The sequence below is a fragment of the Hippocampus zosterae genome, chromosome 7, assembly GCF_025434085.1.
Source record: "Hippocampus zosterae strain Florida chromosome 7, ASM2543408v3, whole genome shotgun sequence".
In the NCBI taxonomy this organism is placed as follows: Eukaryota; Metazoa; Chordata; class Actinopteri; order Syngnathiformes; family Syngnathidae; genus Hippocampus; species Hippocampus zosterae.
In genome coordinates this window covers 21497982-21512593 of record NC_067457.1, presented here as the reverse complement: position 1 = coordinate 21512593, position 14612 = coordinate 21497982, and the positions used below count along the sequence as shown (strand labels likewise).

The 14612-nt window shown below is 45.2% G+C and overlaps 1 protein-coding gene and 1 long non-coding RNA gene across 2 annotated transcripts in view; both read right to left on the bottom strand.

Annotated features, from left to right (window-relative positions):
* The window catches only part of ext1b (exostosin glycosyltransferase 1b), an 84593-nt gene that overhangs the window by 10124 nt on the left and 59857 nt on the right, over positions 1-14612 (bottom strand). Inside the window, exons 4-8 of the mRNA XM_052071547.1 lie at positions 13562-13681; positions 9631-9763; positions 8022-8140; positions 4078-4173; positions 880-969 (exon numbers count right to left, since the gene is read on the bottom strand). Of these exons, the coding sequence (XP_051927507.1) occupies positions 880-969; positions 4078-4173; positions 8022-8140; positions 9631-9763; positions 13562-13681 (558 nt within the window). The remainder of the gene's footprint in view (positions 1-879; positions 970-4077; positions 4174-8021; positions 8141-9630; positions 9764-13561; positions 13682-14612) is intronic.
* LOC127604486 (uncharacterized) lies at positions 2908-4050 on the bottom strand. Its single transcript, XR_007963340.1, has 2 exons — positions 3843-4050; positions 2908-3809 (listed from the first exon to the last, which is right to left on the bottom strand). It is a non-coding gene; the product is annotated as an uncharacterized LOC127604486 (long non-coding RNA).

Below are 14612 nucleotides of genomic sequence, written 5' to 3'. Positions count from 1 at the left end.
AAACACGCCTTACTATATATACTATGCCGTTTTTTTCAGGCTAAAAGCACCTTACTTTACATGGTCGTTATTGTCGAGCTAAAAACGCTTGACTATCCTATGTCGGATTTTTGGGGCTGAAAATGCCTTACTATACTATGCCGTTTTTTTCGGGCTAAAAATGCCTTACTATACAGGATCGTTTTTTTCGAGCTAAAAACGCCTTACTATATACAATGTCGTTTTTTTGAGCTAAAAACGCCTTACAATACAATATCGTATTTTTCGGCCTAAACACGCCTTACTATACTATGTTGGGTTTTTTCGGGCTAAAAGCACCTTATTATACTATGTCGGTTTTTTTGGGCTAAAAACACCTCACTATACATGGTCGTTATTTTCGAGCTAAAAAACACCTTACTATACTATGTCGTTTTTGGGCGAAAAACGCCTTACTATACATGGTCGTTTTTTTTCGGCTAAAAACGCCTTACTATACATGGTCGGTTTTTTGGGGGCTAAAAACGCCTTCCTATACAAGGTAGTTTTTTGTCGGCTAAAAACGCCTTACTATACAAAGTTATTTTTTTGCGCTAAAAATGCCTTACTATACATGGTCATTTATTTTTGGGCGAAAAATGCCTTACTATACATGGTCGTTTTTTTATGTTAAAAAGGCCTTACTATATGTGGTTGTTTTTGTTTTAGGGCTAAAAACGCCTTCCGAGAAATGGTCGGGTTTTTTTCGACAAAAAAATGCCTTACTACTTCTTGCTTGGCTCTCGACGAAGGCGGATGCTTTTGCTTTCTGCGCCGTCCCCCACCCCACCCCACCCCACCCCCACCCTTCCCTGCTCGCCACTCAGTCCTTGTGCTGTCTTTTGTCTGACATCAACATACCTCTGTGGTGGACAACACCGTGTCTTCATCCAAGCTGAGGATGGCGTCGGTCACGATGGCCTCATACGGGAGGAAGCGGCTGCTCATCACCTGCGGGGCGAGACATGGAGCAAAGCGCAGTCAAACCACGTTGCTGCAGATGAACCCATTAAAGCCCGTCGGAAACATTCCCCGGGATGACTGAAATTATCACACGATCCAAGCAGCGATTGAGAAAAAGGTCAACCACGTCTGCGCATGCCCCCTTCACCTTCAGTACCTCCGCCTATACATCTCATCCCAAATCGAATCGAGCGGACACAAGCCGTGACATCACTAACTGGATCTTTTGGCTGTCTTGCAAGCTGCTTGCCGTGAACACCGATGATGGAGAACTAATACAGGCTCCTATTATCTGTCCATGCTCATTTTTCTGTTCAGGATCGATCAACGCATAAAAAGTGACGCAACCCGATACGCGACCTGAGTCAAGTGCGCCAACGTTTTGGAGCAAGCTGATATTACCCCGCCCGCCACTGTTGGAAACAACATATTTTCTTCAGCCAAATTATTAGGTACACCTACACACTTACATTGACATCCAATGTAATGTAACAAACAAGATATACGGCTTCCTTATAATACAGCCAGCCGCTCTTATCATGAAATATACATTTTTATTTATCTATCTCGACAAAGAGCAAGAGCGAAAGAGAGAAGTGTAGATTGTCAGTGATGGAGGCTCGTAGGTGGTTTAGATCTGCTATGGTGAAAGGCACCCAGATGGGAGAGCAGCAGTGTGTGTGTGTGTGTGTGTGTGTGTGTGTGTGTGTGTGTGCATGTGCGTGGACAACCTCCCACGCAAACAAGAGACAGCTCCGACATGCGAAGCTGTGATGGGCACACGCACGCACACACTTAAACATAATTTCAAGCTAACCTGAGGAGCATTGTGATGACACGCCGTGCGTGGTCTTTAAACACCTTCTGCTCTGAAAAGCACTCGCAGTTCAATGTGGGTTGACCTTATTTCTTCTAAAAACACCTGGCGGCGAGAAATGGCCCGTCGCGCTTTGGAAGAAGCGACCTTGCTTTCTACAGGGCTTCGTCATTGGCCCCTGAGAGAGCGTGAAAGCGCATGAAGAAAAAGAGCAAGGCTTTGTGCACTTTGCTTTGTTACTTTTGTTCGTCGCGGACAAACTACGATGCCAGGAGAAGCGTTTTCCCTCCCACTCGCTTCTAACGAGACCTTCGCTTTGTGTCATCATTACGCCCGCAATCGCCCGCGGGGCACGATAAGCGAAGGAAAACAAAGCCGTCGCCCCTCTCCAAGATCGCCACTTCTCGAGACGAAGTTGAGAGGACGAGTAGGACGGGAGGAGTGTGCGCGCGTGCGTGTGTGTGTAGTAACAACGAGACCGAAAGAGTGGCGGGATAACAAAGGAAAAAAAAGAGAGAGGATGAGAGGCGAGTGTTTCCAAAGCCCAGGTGGTTTGTAACATTAGATGTGCGACATACTAGCCCGGGGCTTCCCGGTGCTCTCCTGGAATGTGAGCCCTTACAGCAGGAATCTGCCTCCGAGCGCTTCGCCTCCTCTCCAAAGCACAGCAGGAGCAGGAGGGGGAGGGGGGAGGTGAAAAAAGGACCACCGTTGCGTGGCTTATGTGACCAGGTTACAGGGTATCATTCTTGGTGCAGAAAAGGGTCAAACGCTCCTGGCCATGAACTCATTCACTCCCAAAGACGTTTTTAGACGTCTTTTCAGACTTGGTCTAGAATTGGCCGGTACTGAATGAGTTAAGCGGACTTGAGGCCGCAGAGAGGAAACACAGACAAACGTTAGCACACAAATTTGTTTTCACTCCATTTTTTTTTTTTTTTTTTGGAGGCGCAGCTCAAGTCTGCTTGTTGCCGCGGGGAGGGGAACAATCGTTACCGACATAAATATGAAGTTAAAGGCCTGATAGCTTTTTGTAACAGCTGGCCAACAGTCATTTGGAGAAAACGCGGCACAGAACTGTAATTTATTTATTCATTTATTTTGCTAGCTTTTTCTTATCCCGAAAGAACTTTCACTTTTATTTCGTTAACAAAAAATGTAGATTTAAATGTTTTTTTTTTTTTAGCTTAAGTTATATTGTGATTTTTTTTTGCAGTAAAACCAGTACTGAGCCAGTACTGGTCAAAATTTGGTTAATATTGTCTTCATGGAATATTTAATAAACAGAATAGTTTGTCGATACCAAGGGCCATTATGTTGGGCCATATCGCCATCCGGAATTGGACCGGTTGGAACCGCTGTCACTATTGCCTTGAAACAAATGAATTATGATGATTTAAAGAGCAGTCCAACAGCTGTCGCGAGACCACCAGGCACTCGCCGCTAGCTGCTAGCGACTAGCCGCAAACTCCGCTGGCGCTCTCCTATGCAATCTTAAACAATGACAAAGTCACTGGCTCAGCATTTTTTTTTTCTTCTGCGCATTCAATGATGCAGCCGAGAATCGGATCCCATCCCAAGCCTCAGAACTGTCGGGGGCCAGACGTGCAAGCCATTAAGAGTCCAGCGCGCTTGGCCCACCAAAAGCGATCCAAGCAGGAATAAATCGTTTCGGGAAGAGAGTGGAAGATTTAGCGAGGATTACGCCAGGGGAAATATGTTGTCTCTCTCCCTCTGTGGTGAACCGCTTTGGGACCCGCACAGTAAACACAACCAGCTGCAACCACAGCAAAGCACAGGTTGCGCCATCACACACACAAACACACATTATATACACACCCTGTATACAATTCTGTCTATATGTCAGCCAAAAAGCGACACGCACTTTCCCAGGTTGAGTGACAGACTGGGACGACGCCACTCGGGAGCCACGGGGGGGCTGGGACGGGTGGGAGGGTAAAACCATAAAGCCGCTCAACCGCAAGATGACTGATGTGGATGTGACAACCACCTCCTCTTACTTGAGATTGGATTAGTGCAACACCATATTGACTCTTTTTTCCTCACAAACAAGATATTTATTCCCCCCCTCCCCCAACATTATGCACTCTATTTTACCCATTACAGAGCGTCAATTAAAACTGTCCCAAACTCTCCAAATGGAAATTCATTAGCTCCCAGAAGACTCTCCAACTGCATAAAATGCACGATACAGTCACGTAATGGTGTGAGAATTGTGTGGGTGTGGGGTGGGGGGGACAAAAGAATAGAGGGCTCACCTTGTTCTCCCCTTCGATGACGATGACGGGTACAGAGGTGGCGGGCCAGCGGTGCTTGGCGGGGAGGGGCTTGTCGCAGTTCCACAGCACAATAATCTGGAGGAAACAAAGAAATCGCATGCTCTTAACTCTTTCATGCAACCTGTAACCTGATAACACCATAAATCGCCCACTGTAGTAACCCCAGTCCCACAAAGGGTTAAAAAAAAGGGCTCGGAGTAGTGTTTAAAAAAAAAAAAAAAAAGGCAGCATTAGATTTTCCTGCCCCGCACAAACCAAATGTGAATTTATTAGTTCCTGGTTGAATGTTAAAGAGCCAGAAGGGAAAACAAAAGTGATGATAAAATGATTTCCAATGATGGCATTAGAATGGTTTGTCCAACTTCATCCAAAGCTTGACCTGACTTTATTCGTGACATGCAACCTCCCACAGCTCCACCATGTACACGGAAGGATTTTTGCGCATGAGGAAATTACTTTCTTAAGTCATGGGGTCACGTAAACGTAAAGTTAACCCTTTCCTGTCGCTCGGTATAGACAGCAAGACTTTCATTTACGCTTGATGGGAAATATGAAGTATGTGATTGCTGCCTGACCCACAGCGGTACATCCTCATAGCTCGGCCTCTTATCTTTAAACGTGTTTTTTATTTTGGACTCAAACTGGCATTTACTAATGTTCCACTCCAAACATGGATTATGAAATTCTTGCTGACAAAAAAAAAAAGGCCAACTGGAGATTTCACTACATTGGCATGTTTTTCGTCACCATTTCCGTCATGATAGAAAAATCATTCAACGGTAACTTTATGCAAACAACACATGCTCATTAAAATATGACAATAACTACTTTTAATATTGCCATCCACACAAATGATGTGCGACGATTTAAAAAAGAATGTTGTCGGTTGGTGTAACTGCTACGTCATTCATGAAAAGTGTTTGTGGGTTGAGGTGCCTTGCTTATTATTATTATTATTGTTATTAATACTTTTTTTGCAGGTATTGCTGTTCAGATTTTGAAACAATGACATTCCAAGGACATCCTCTCTGGAAATTTTTTTGATGCCACAAGATGAAGGCATTCATTCATCATTCATTCATCTTCCGAGCCGCTTGATCCTCACTAGGGTCGCGGGGGGTGCTGGAGCCTATCCCAGCTGTCTTTGGGCAGTAGGCGGGGGACACCCTGAATCGGTTGCCAGCCAATCGCAGGGCACACAGAAACGAACAACCATTCGCACTCACACTCACACCTAGGGACAATTTAGATGAAGGCAAAGCACTGCTATTCAATTAGACGGGGCTATGGCTTGAATAGATGAAGCCCCACTCGCTCCCCCACTTCGACATGCCACAAGACGGTGCCGTATCTGAATCTCGGCTGCTCGGTCAAAATGATGGCCGTCAAATGTGTGGTGGAAAAAAAAATAAAATAAAATAAACAGAACTAGTGCAGCCCAAAATTTTTGGCATAGTGCTCTATGCTACTGTACAGATTACCAGTGTTGCCCATGTTGATGAAAACAAACATGCATTCTTGATGAGGCCAAGCCCAACCCTGATCTCTCAAGATAACCGTTATCAAATATCTTCTTAGCACACAAACACGTAAATCGGATCTTTTTTTTTTTTTTTTTTTTTCCCAAGATGGCGCCCGAGTAGGCAGCCTTCGGCAAGTGCTCTTCAAGAGCCTTGCTTTTTTGTTCTTTTTTGCTGTTTTTGTCTTTTGTTTTGTCACATGTTGTTTGTTGTTTCATTGTGTGGACCTGATATGGACTGTTTTCAGCGCTTTTTGGCCACGACATTCGTCAAAGGAGCAGTATCTGTGCTTGGTGGTTGCGCCTTCTCGGCAGCACGCCTGTACCAGCACAGATTTTGATTGGGAGGAATGTCGGCGCCATTGACTGTCGGTGCTGGACAGACCTGGGGCGCTTGTGTTTTTTGCGCCAGTAATGGGCAGCATTTTTCACAACCCCGATTTGTTCAGTGGCTATGTCAGCGCTGTTGGACAGTTGGCGTTGGTGCGGCTGGATGGATGGCCGCTGAAGTTGAGGATGAGGAGAGAGGAGCGTTGGCGAAGAGCGCAGATGCATATTTGGAACCGTGAGTCGCCGCTTGGAATTGAAATGGATTTCATTGGGACAGGAGAAGTTAACCAATCTCTTTTTTCGTCAATGGATGCTACAGCTTCTTGTTGACTTTGAAACTTAGCTTGTAGCCGACGTGTGCACATTTTGAGCATGACGTCTCTGATCCACTGGTTAAAGGACACTTTGATTCTCTCCTCTTTCATCTCAAACCGCTTCAAACAACAAAGCGTGTGACGGAAAAGTGGTTAGGACTGCACGACTGTCTGTGTTTTATGTTATGTGTTGTGTTTATTATTTTACCTTATGTTAACTGTTTTGTAAAGCGCTTTGTTACAGCTGCCGCTGTTGTGAAAGCGCTATATAAATCAGCATGTATTGTATTGTATTGTATTGTATCTTACAGGGTTCTATTTCGGCTCTATTTGGAGGACAGATGGCATCTTCGCCAGCTCACAGGCTCTCTCGGGGTGCTGATGGTGTGATTGTGGATGCAAGACTGACGATGTGTGTGTGTGTGTGTCTACAGCAATGACTGCAGGGAACAAAAACTGTTGGTGAATTGGTATCAAGCCTGCAAGAAATCTGTCTTCTCATACACAGCAGGAGGTTCACCGTGTCAAAAACTGCCGGAGCGTGTTCAGAAGATTTTTTTTTTCCCGCCCCCGCATCAAATTTAGATTACTTTTTACCCTTAGTGTTATTCCCAGTCCCTCTCCTCCAGTCATTTATTTATGTCCTCATCTACTCATACGCCGGCAGTAGTGGGCTGTGTATATGGCCCTCCATTCCGCATGCAACGGGTTTACGATTTAGGAAGAAGAAGATTTCCTTCCACTGCGCTGCGGATGTCGGTCAGATCTATGTTCCGCTAAGCAAAACCGACACTTTCTCCGTAAGGCCACTTTTGTCCTGTCAGGAGGAAATCAAAAGCATGGATGGCTCGACATCTTGAACTTGAGCGAAAAGAAGTTAGAGAGATTCGTCCCATTGGCAGTCCATGCGTTGATGTGGCCCCCACTGGTGCCTTATCTAAAGCCAACAATGGTGATTTTAAATTGGACTGTAACAGTAATAACTGCCTTCATTACATCTTGGATGGATTATAATAAAGCACGTAAGTTTGGAGTCAGTCAGTCCTCCACCAAACGTCTCCAGTTGGTCCAAAATGCTGCTTCTCACCTCCTAAACGCAGAGTGCACATCACTACAACACTGGCCTCCTTTCACTGGCTCCCTGTAGAATTTCTGAGTTCATTGGTTATAAACTGTTATGATGACTCACTTATTTTGCGAGCCGTCACCACTTTTCATGAAGGAAATGAACAACAAAATTCAAAAACCGCACACTAAAAATCGTCCACTTGGACTGTAGCGCCTGTTAAGTCCAATTTTTACGTTGTTTTGATTTTCTCTATGACATTGCCAATCAAAACCTTTGTAAAGACAGGCATTGATTTTTAAAATTTCCATTGACAACACCCCAGTTGTGGACACGTGTTTGTTGCATATACCACATCGACAAGACAGCTGTTCTCGCTACGAACCAGCTTGCATCTACACGCTCTCACTGAAACCCTTCCACGCCCAAAGTCACTTTCTGTGAGAGACTTGCACCCCCCCACGCCCCGAAAAAAAACAACAACACCACACACAGCCATCGGGGAGCAAATTCTATTTCATTTCCCACGCTGGTAAGGCGCGAACCCAGAAATCAATACATGATGCCGTGGTGAAGGCAGCTTGGCTGCCATGGAGACAAATAGCGCCGTTCAGGTTCAATCCATCAGCGTTAACACACAAACACATACACGCCCACCAAATCGCACGCACACACAAGTCGACATATGTTTCACCTGTGCACAGTACTGGGACTTAGCCACCGCCACCAGCAGCTTGAGGATGGGTTGCGACTGGGACACCAGATTGGAGACGGCGTGGATGACGGCCGTGAACTTCGGAGACGGTTTAATACCTGAAACATACCAGGAGTGGGCACGGAGAATTCATGAACAAATTTGGTAAATCCAGAAAAACGTGGTGGCCCAAACCGTGAGCTATTGGTGTCATTTCAAAGCGAGTCTTCGTATTCTGAGCGGAGAGACTGATAAACAACACTTGAGTCATCTGCCGGGGATTGAGTGGAAAAACAGTCATCAGAGCTCCGGTCCGCAGGACAAAAACTGGAGCGGGAAGACAGAAGTGAAGGCTGTTCTCATTCTTGGATGCCGTACTCGGCACTCACTTGATTTTTCTGGCTTTTATCCCATCCGGCACATTACAGAATCAGCACAATCTTGCCAGCCGAATGATTACTGCATCATAGCCAGCCGGTTTGATTTAGTCAGATGAAGCCTTTTAATAACCGCACCAGTACTGCTTGCCTTGGCAGTTTTTTTTTGCACACGGTCAAGCTTGACCAGTTTGTGGTTACGGAGATGAAGGTTCAGTTCAGGAAATCCCGAAAATATCTGAGGACCACAATGAAAGCCAACTGGCGTTTTGTAATTGTTCGATAATAATAATAATTTAGGGATACGGCTCTTGTCATCTGTTGGAAGCTTTTGAAATCACAGCAAAAACTTAGTTGAACAACTCTCCAACGGTAATATCGTTTGCGTCTGCTTTAATGCACAATCGTGTTCAGGCCCCCTTGTCAAACAGTATTGACGAATGTGTGAGCGTGTGCTTGGAGGAATGATCGAGTGAGGAAAGCAGGGGGGTTCGGAGCCGTTCTTGGGGCGCGTAGACGCGGCGTTGTGTGTGTGTGTGGGGGGGGGGAAATAACTCGCCGCTAGTCGAGCACAGCGGCGGCAAGTGCTGACTCAAAAGCGATGATGGAGAGGGCAGTGAGTCAGCAGGACAAACACAACCATCCGTCAGAGGCCCGTTCCCTCAACTCGCTACGCTCGACGGGGCCAGTGGATCAAGAAGAAAGCCCATATATTTCCGCCGCTCCGACAAGGTCCAAATCCTCAGTTGTCAACGGGCCGCGGAAACTAAATTCACTGACCACATTGTGCACACACTCTAACAATGGGATAAAATGTCAAAGATGAATGAAATAGCTCATGCAATGGAACAATGTTGCATTGGATCTCATCTTACTGCATCGGTGTACCTAATGATTTGGACAGTAAGTGTACCGTATTTTACGCACTATAAGGCGCTGCGGATTATAATGGCCGATTTAAAATTTGTTTTTATATATAAGGCTACAATAGCGGCTGCGGTTGCGCAATGCATCCACAAGGGTCTAAATATCCTTAGAAGTCTTGCTTGGCTCCAGTAGTTAACAATGGTGGTATTATCGTCTTTTCATAATGTAAAGTAGTCGCCTGAGTGCGTGTTGGCGAATGCACGTGCCAACGGAACGCTTTTAGGTGCGCCTAATAGTGCGGAAAATATGCTACCTTCATGCTGTGGTGAATTGCATCGATACGATCCAAAATGCTTCTTACTGACCAAAGGTGGCATAGAAGAAGGGGAAGTCTCCGAGGTAGCTCGAGTACTGTGGCAGAGCAAAGAGCCCCCCGGGGTGAGTGTTCCACATCAGGGTGCTCCTGGAACTGTGCTCCAAAACACGATCCTGGATGATCTGTGCGTGGAAATTACACGAGAGGGGGAAACATCAATACAAGGTCCTATTAGGTGTTCATCTTTAATTTATTTTTAATTTTTTTTCAGGTGCTTTCGTGCTTGCACTCAATGTGAATACATTAGCATCTATCCATTAATGGCTAGAGCCTATGGATTTGAAGGAGGGTGGTTAAAATGGCAGAAAACACTTTTTTTTTCCAGTCATATGCGTACATGTTGGGAATTACATAATTTGAAAACCTGTTGGACACTATCCATCTATTTTCGATTGTCTTTTTTCTTCTTATACAACAATGCGATTAGGCCTATTCATTAGGGGATTTTGCACAAAGTGCAGGAAAAACATAGTACGTGAATGAATATCAACATTTTGAGCGAGTTGAGATTTTTGGTGGAAAAACAAAATTCACAAATTGAATTTTGGCACTCAATGTTGGTTTGCTGTTCGGTAGTTTTGTGCCATCCTTGAATAGTCATTTTCATGTGACCCGAATGTAAGATGGCCCTGATTATAAGACGACCCCCTCTTTTTCAAGACTCAAGTTTGAAAAAAGACACTTTTTGAACAACAAATTAATTTTTATGCAGAAAATAATTACAGAGCATTTGAAACAAACGATTCTAACAATATATTTGAGAGAAAAAGCATGTTATTTTGCATCATTCAAATATATCGGAACATTGAAATATGTCAACTAAAGTGCAATCACATTCATAAATGAATGGCTTCTGGTTTTTGAAATGTAAATGACATCGTAACTTCTCCTCAGCTGCCGGTTAACCTGGCCGATCTTCGACCGACTTTTCTCCAGATTGTCGTTACGTTTCTCCATTTTCTATTATCTCTTATATTATTTTCTTCTCTTTTCTTTCTTACCGCCATTTTTTATTTTTCTTCTTCATGCTACCGCTATTTTCATTTTTATTCTTCGTTACAAGGGTTCACTTGTATTCGCTTCAATGCTATCTGGCGCCACCTAGCGTCGTGAATGGGTATAATGTCTAGACCCCGAATATAAGACGACCCCCACTTTTTCAGTCTTACTTCAATGCAAAAAACTTTAAAAAACGTATATTGGGGCCAATACGGTATATATTTTGAACATTCAAACCTTTTTTTGTTGAAGGCTATATCATTCATTGAACATGAAATATATCAAAACACTGGACATTGGTTTAAAAAACAAAACAAACAAAAACAAACAACCCAAAACATACATATGCACCTGTTCTGTCCATATTTAAAATGGCACTTTTGTCTTACATTTGGTAAGGTAATATGTGACCCCCTCATCCCCCCACAGTAACGGTGATAAAAAATTGGTGCTGTCCAAGTTGTTCATCCCTGATTTAGAGGCTTACCTCTAAACTGCAATGAGATGAGTTTATATCCCAGAGAAGGTAATTTTTTTTGACTGTATGCAATCTGATTTTTTTTTTTTGGTATCGAATGGACTCTCAACGGTGTCAATGACTTTTTTTTTTGCCGACGCACAAAATTGCACTCTTCCTTAATCGGTCCTTGAGCTTCGTCCAGCGTATCAGCCAAACAGTTCCGGTAACAAAGTCATCAGTTGCACCGAACCAGGAAGTCAGTCGGGGCCTTGCCTCGATCCTTTCTGAGCCCAAATGGAGCAGTCACTCACAGAGTCAGACAGCAGAATGGCCACTATTCTCTCGGCCGTCTCACGCGCGCCGGCGGCCTCGGCCTCGGCCCGCAGAAGGCAGGCAGAGAAGAGAGATATTGCTCCCTCGCCCTTGAGCCAAGCTAAATTGCTTCAGTAAAACAGGCGCAGGTTTAGGGGCCGTGTTTTATGGCCGCTATTGAATCGGGAGGTGATGGCTGCTGGCTTGCTAACTCAGAGGAGAGCCTGGTGATTTGTAGTGATGGCTGAGCAGCTGATAGCTATTTGGAATGTAAAAAAAAGTTATTATTATAGCTCCAGGGGCCCCCGCCGTGATAATATTGACAAAGCATCATAAAAATTCTTCATAGTGAGGGCAAGAAGGTGCGGGGAAAAAAGTAGGAGGGGATCTTTTTTTTTTTTTTTAACACCTCCGGGGCTTGGTTTCATTTGCTTTTGCGGGAAAGATTAACACGTTCGCCGTTGACTTATCTCTCAAAACTCTAGCCGGCACCTTAAAAAGCCACAGCCTTTCCGCCTTACGACGTGTAATTTGGCTCGCTTGACTGCCGCTCCTCCCCCGTCAGCAGAACGCTCGTCTTGACGTGATGGATGACTCAATCTCAACCTCCGAACAGCCACAATCAACCAATTAGAGCATGACAGATAAATCCCGGTGAATCCACAGCGAGTTGGGCTTTAATAGGCGCACCGGCAACTCGCATTCAGCCGGATTGACCTTGAGATCGGTGGGAAGATGTGTGATTGTTTTGCTCGCTTGCAGGAAACACCGCGTGATAGGTGGGACGTGTCGGAGAAGTGCGGATATGCGCATTTGGGGGGGGGGGGTGCGGATTTGTAGCCCAGCGCACACTGAGGCGGATGGCCGTGCCACACACCCGGCGAGTGAGCGGCGTATCGCTACAGACGCACGTTTGCGGCTTTCGAGGCCACTGTGCTGTCTTTGTTCACAAAAACATGGTGCGATTGTCAAGGAAGAAGCAGACCGCCACACACAGAGAGTACGCCAGCGAGATCGACTGCCGAGATGAGCTTTCCTGATTGATCGCTGGCCGAGATTTAATCCAATGCTAATTAGCCAGCTAATCACACAGAAAGAGCGAGCGAGACAGAGAGAGATTCCGATTTTTAATCTAAGCCACGTAAGAAAACACGTCGCCTAACATGGGCAGCCTTCGCTTGGCATGCGGGCGGCCCTTAAGTGTGCGGCGGGAGATTCGGATTCCGTGCGGATGGTTCGGAGGGTTCGCCGGGATGAATTAACCATTGTCGCTTGTTATCCGCGGGTGCTGCCGCCGATAACGTCATTTCCATATGTCACCGCCTCTCCACCTCGCTCTTGCGCTGCTCACCTCGTGCTTTTTACAGGGCAGTCAGTCAGGATTAAGGTCGAGTCCCACCCCCCCCCCACACACACACGCTGAGTCACCTTGCTCTTTAGTGCAGAATGACAGCATAGCAAGGCTGCGCCTGGGTGGTGCGTTACGTGTATCTGAGCTGACAAACCTTGACATATGGAGATGTGCTTTTGACTCGACGTACGTGTGTGTGTGTGTCCACGTGCGCCTGTGACAATGACAGGCTCACCGCGAAGCAAGCTAGATCACAATAGCCCCGCGACGTAACGACAGACGCAATCGAATGGCATCTCCATGGAAAAAAAAGCCTCAAAAGTGAAATCGAAAGCGAATCCCACGTGATGCGGTCAGAGGGTAAATTAAACGTGTCATGTTTTGATATGAGCCAAAAAGGAAGAAGTCTAACACGTCGGTAACCTCGGAGAGAAAACGCTCATTAAGCGCAGCCTTTATCCGCCCCTGCTCGGTAAACAAATTTGATGAAGACCTTGCGGTCACAAACTCCATGAAGTGGGTTAACCGTTGAATAAAATATGAGGTAGGTGGAAGAAGATTTCAACCGCGCGTAAACGGCGAAAAAAAAACAAAAAAAAAAAACAGGACAAAGATGGAAGTTCAAATGCACGCTGGCAAATAGCTCATCTGATTCGATGTTCAGCAATTTGGCGATACGGTGTCACCGATAAAAACGTTTTTTCCTCGCCCGCTTTGTGGAAAGGTGGTTTACATTTTTGCTGGAAGGAAAGGCAGATTTGAGCGGGGAAGCCGAGGGTGCCGGCGTTGGCTCCTCACCTCCAGCGTGGTCAGCACGATTTTTTCCACCGAAGAGAAGTAGGCCTCCCACAGGAACTGCGTCTGCTGTCTGAGCGACAGGATCTTATCTTGGTGGATGGAACGCACCGTGGTAGGAATCTGCGAGAGACGGAGAGCGGCAAGTCAATGCCCAGGCAAAACAGGTTTTTGTTGTTGTTGTTGTTTTTTTTTTGGAGCAGGGTACAAAAAAGATGTAGACTAGGGCTGCAACCCCCCACCCCCCAAAAAAAATAATTACAATTGTTTTCTAAAGTAAAAATAAATGTTCGCAAATGGTTGCGAATGTCTTATTTTGAAAATACCAACATAATCTGCTTATATGGGCGACTACAGAAATCTTAGAGTCTTGAGTGTCGATGGGATGTTTCCAAAAATTTGAACAAATTCACATTTCAGACGGCATTAACTGCTCATCAAAAATAATGAGATTGATAATTATTTGTCGATGCTTGTTCAACACTACCTGAGACATAATCAAACAGAACATGAAGTCTGGTTTGTCTTTCACGATCAATTCATTGCGACTCCTTCTGACGTGCTCGACTTGGCCTACACAGCCAAACAAAGAAGAGTTTCGCAACTACTGTAAGTGACTCAATACGCTGCAGCGGTAGTCATCTTTGCAGAGGACAAAGAAAATACAAATCTTGTTACATTGCATGTCTACATGTTTTGCCTCGCTGTTGGTGGTCAAATCTCCATTATTTTTGTTGAAGTGTTATACGACCGCCATGGACATGCTATTTGTTAGCCCATTGATGGTATTTCCCATGTGTCGGTGCTTACGATCGTGGACTCTATTGGTTCTTTTAAATCCGCAGAGTGTAATTCTCTTTGTTTTACGTTTAGTTTGACAGCCGGCTTCAGTGTGCCATGAAACAAAGCTGTGTATTTCATGACATATCACCAAGAAAAGGTGAATCATATTGTATTTAAAGAACTTAAAATACAATTCCAGCGAGATGGCGGACAGCATAATGACCTCTAATTAGCCTCCGTTTCTGCTGAACGACTCAATGTCAAACAATGT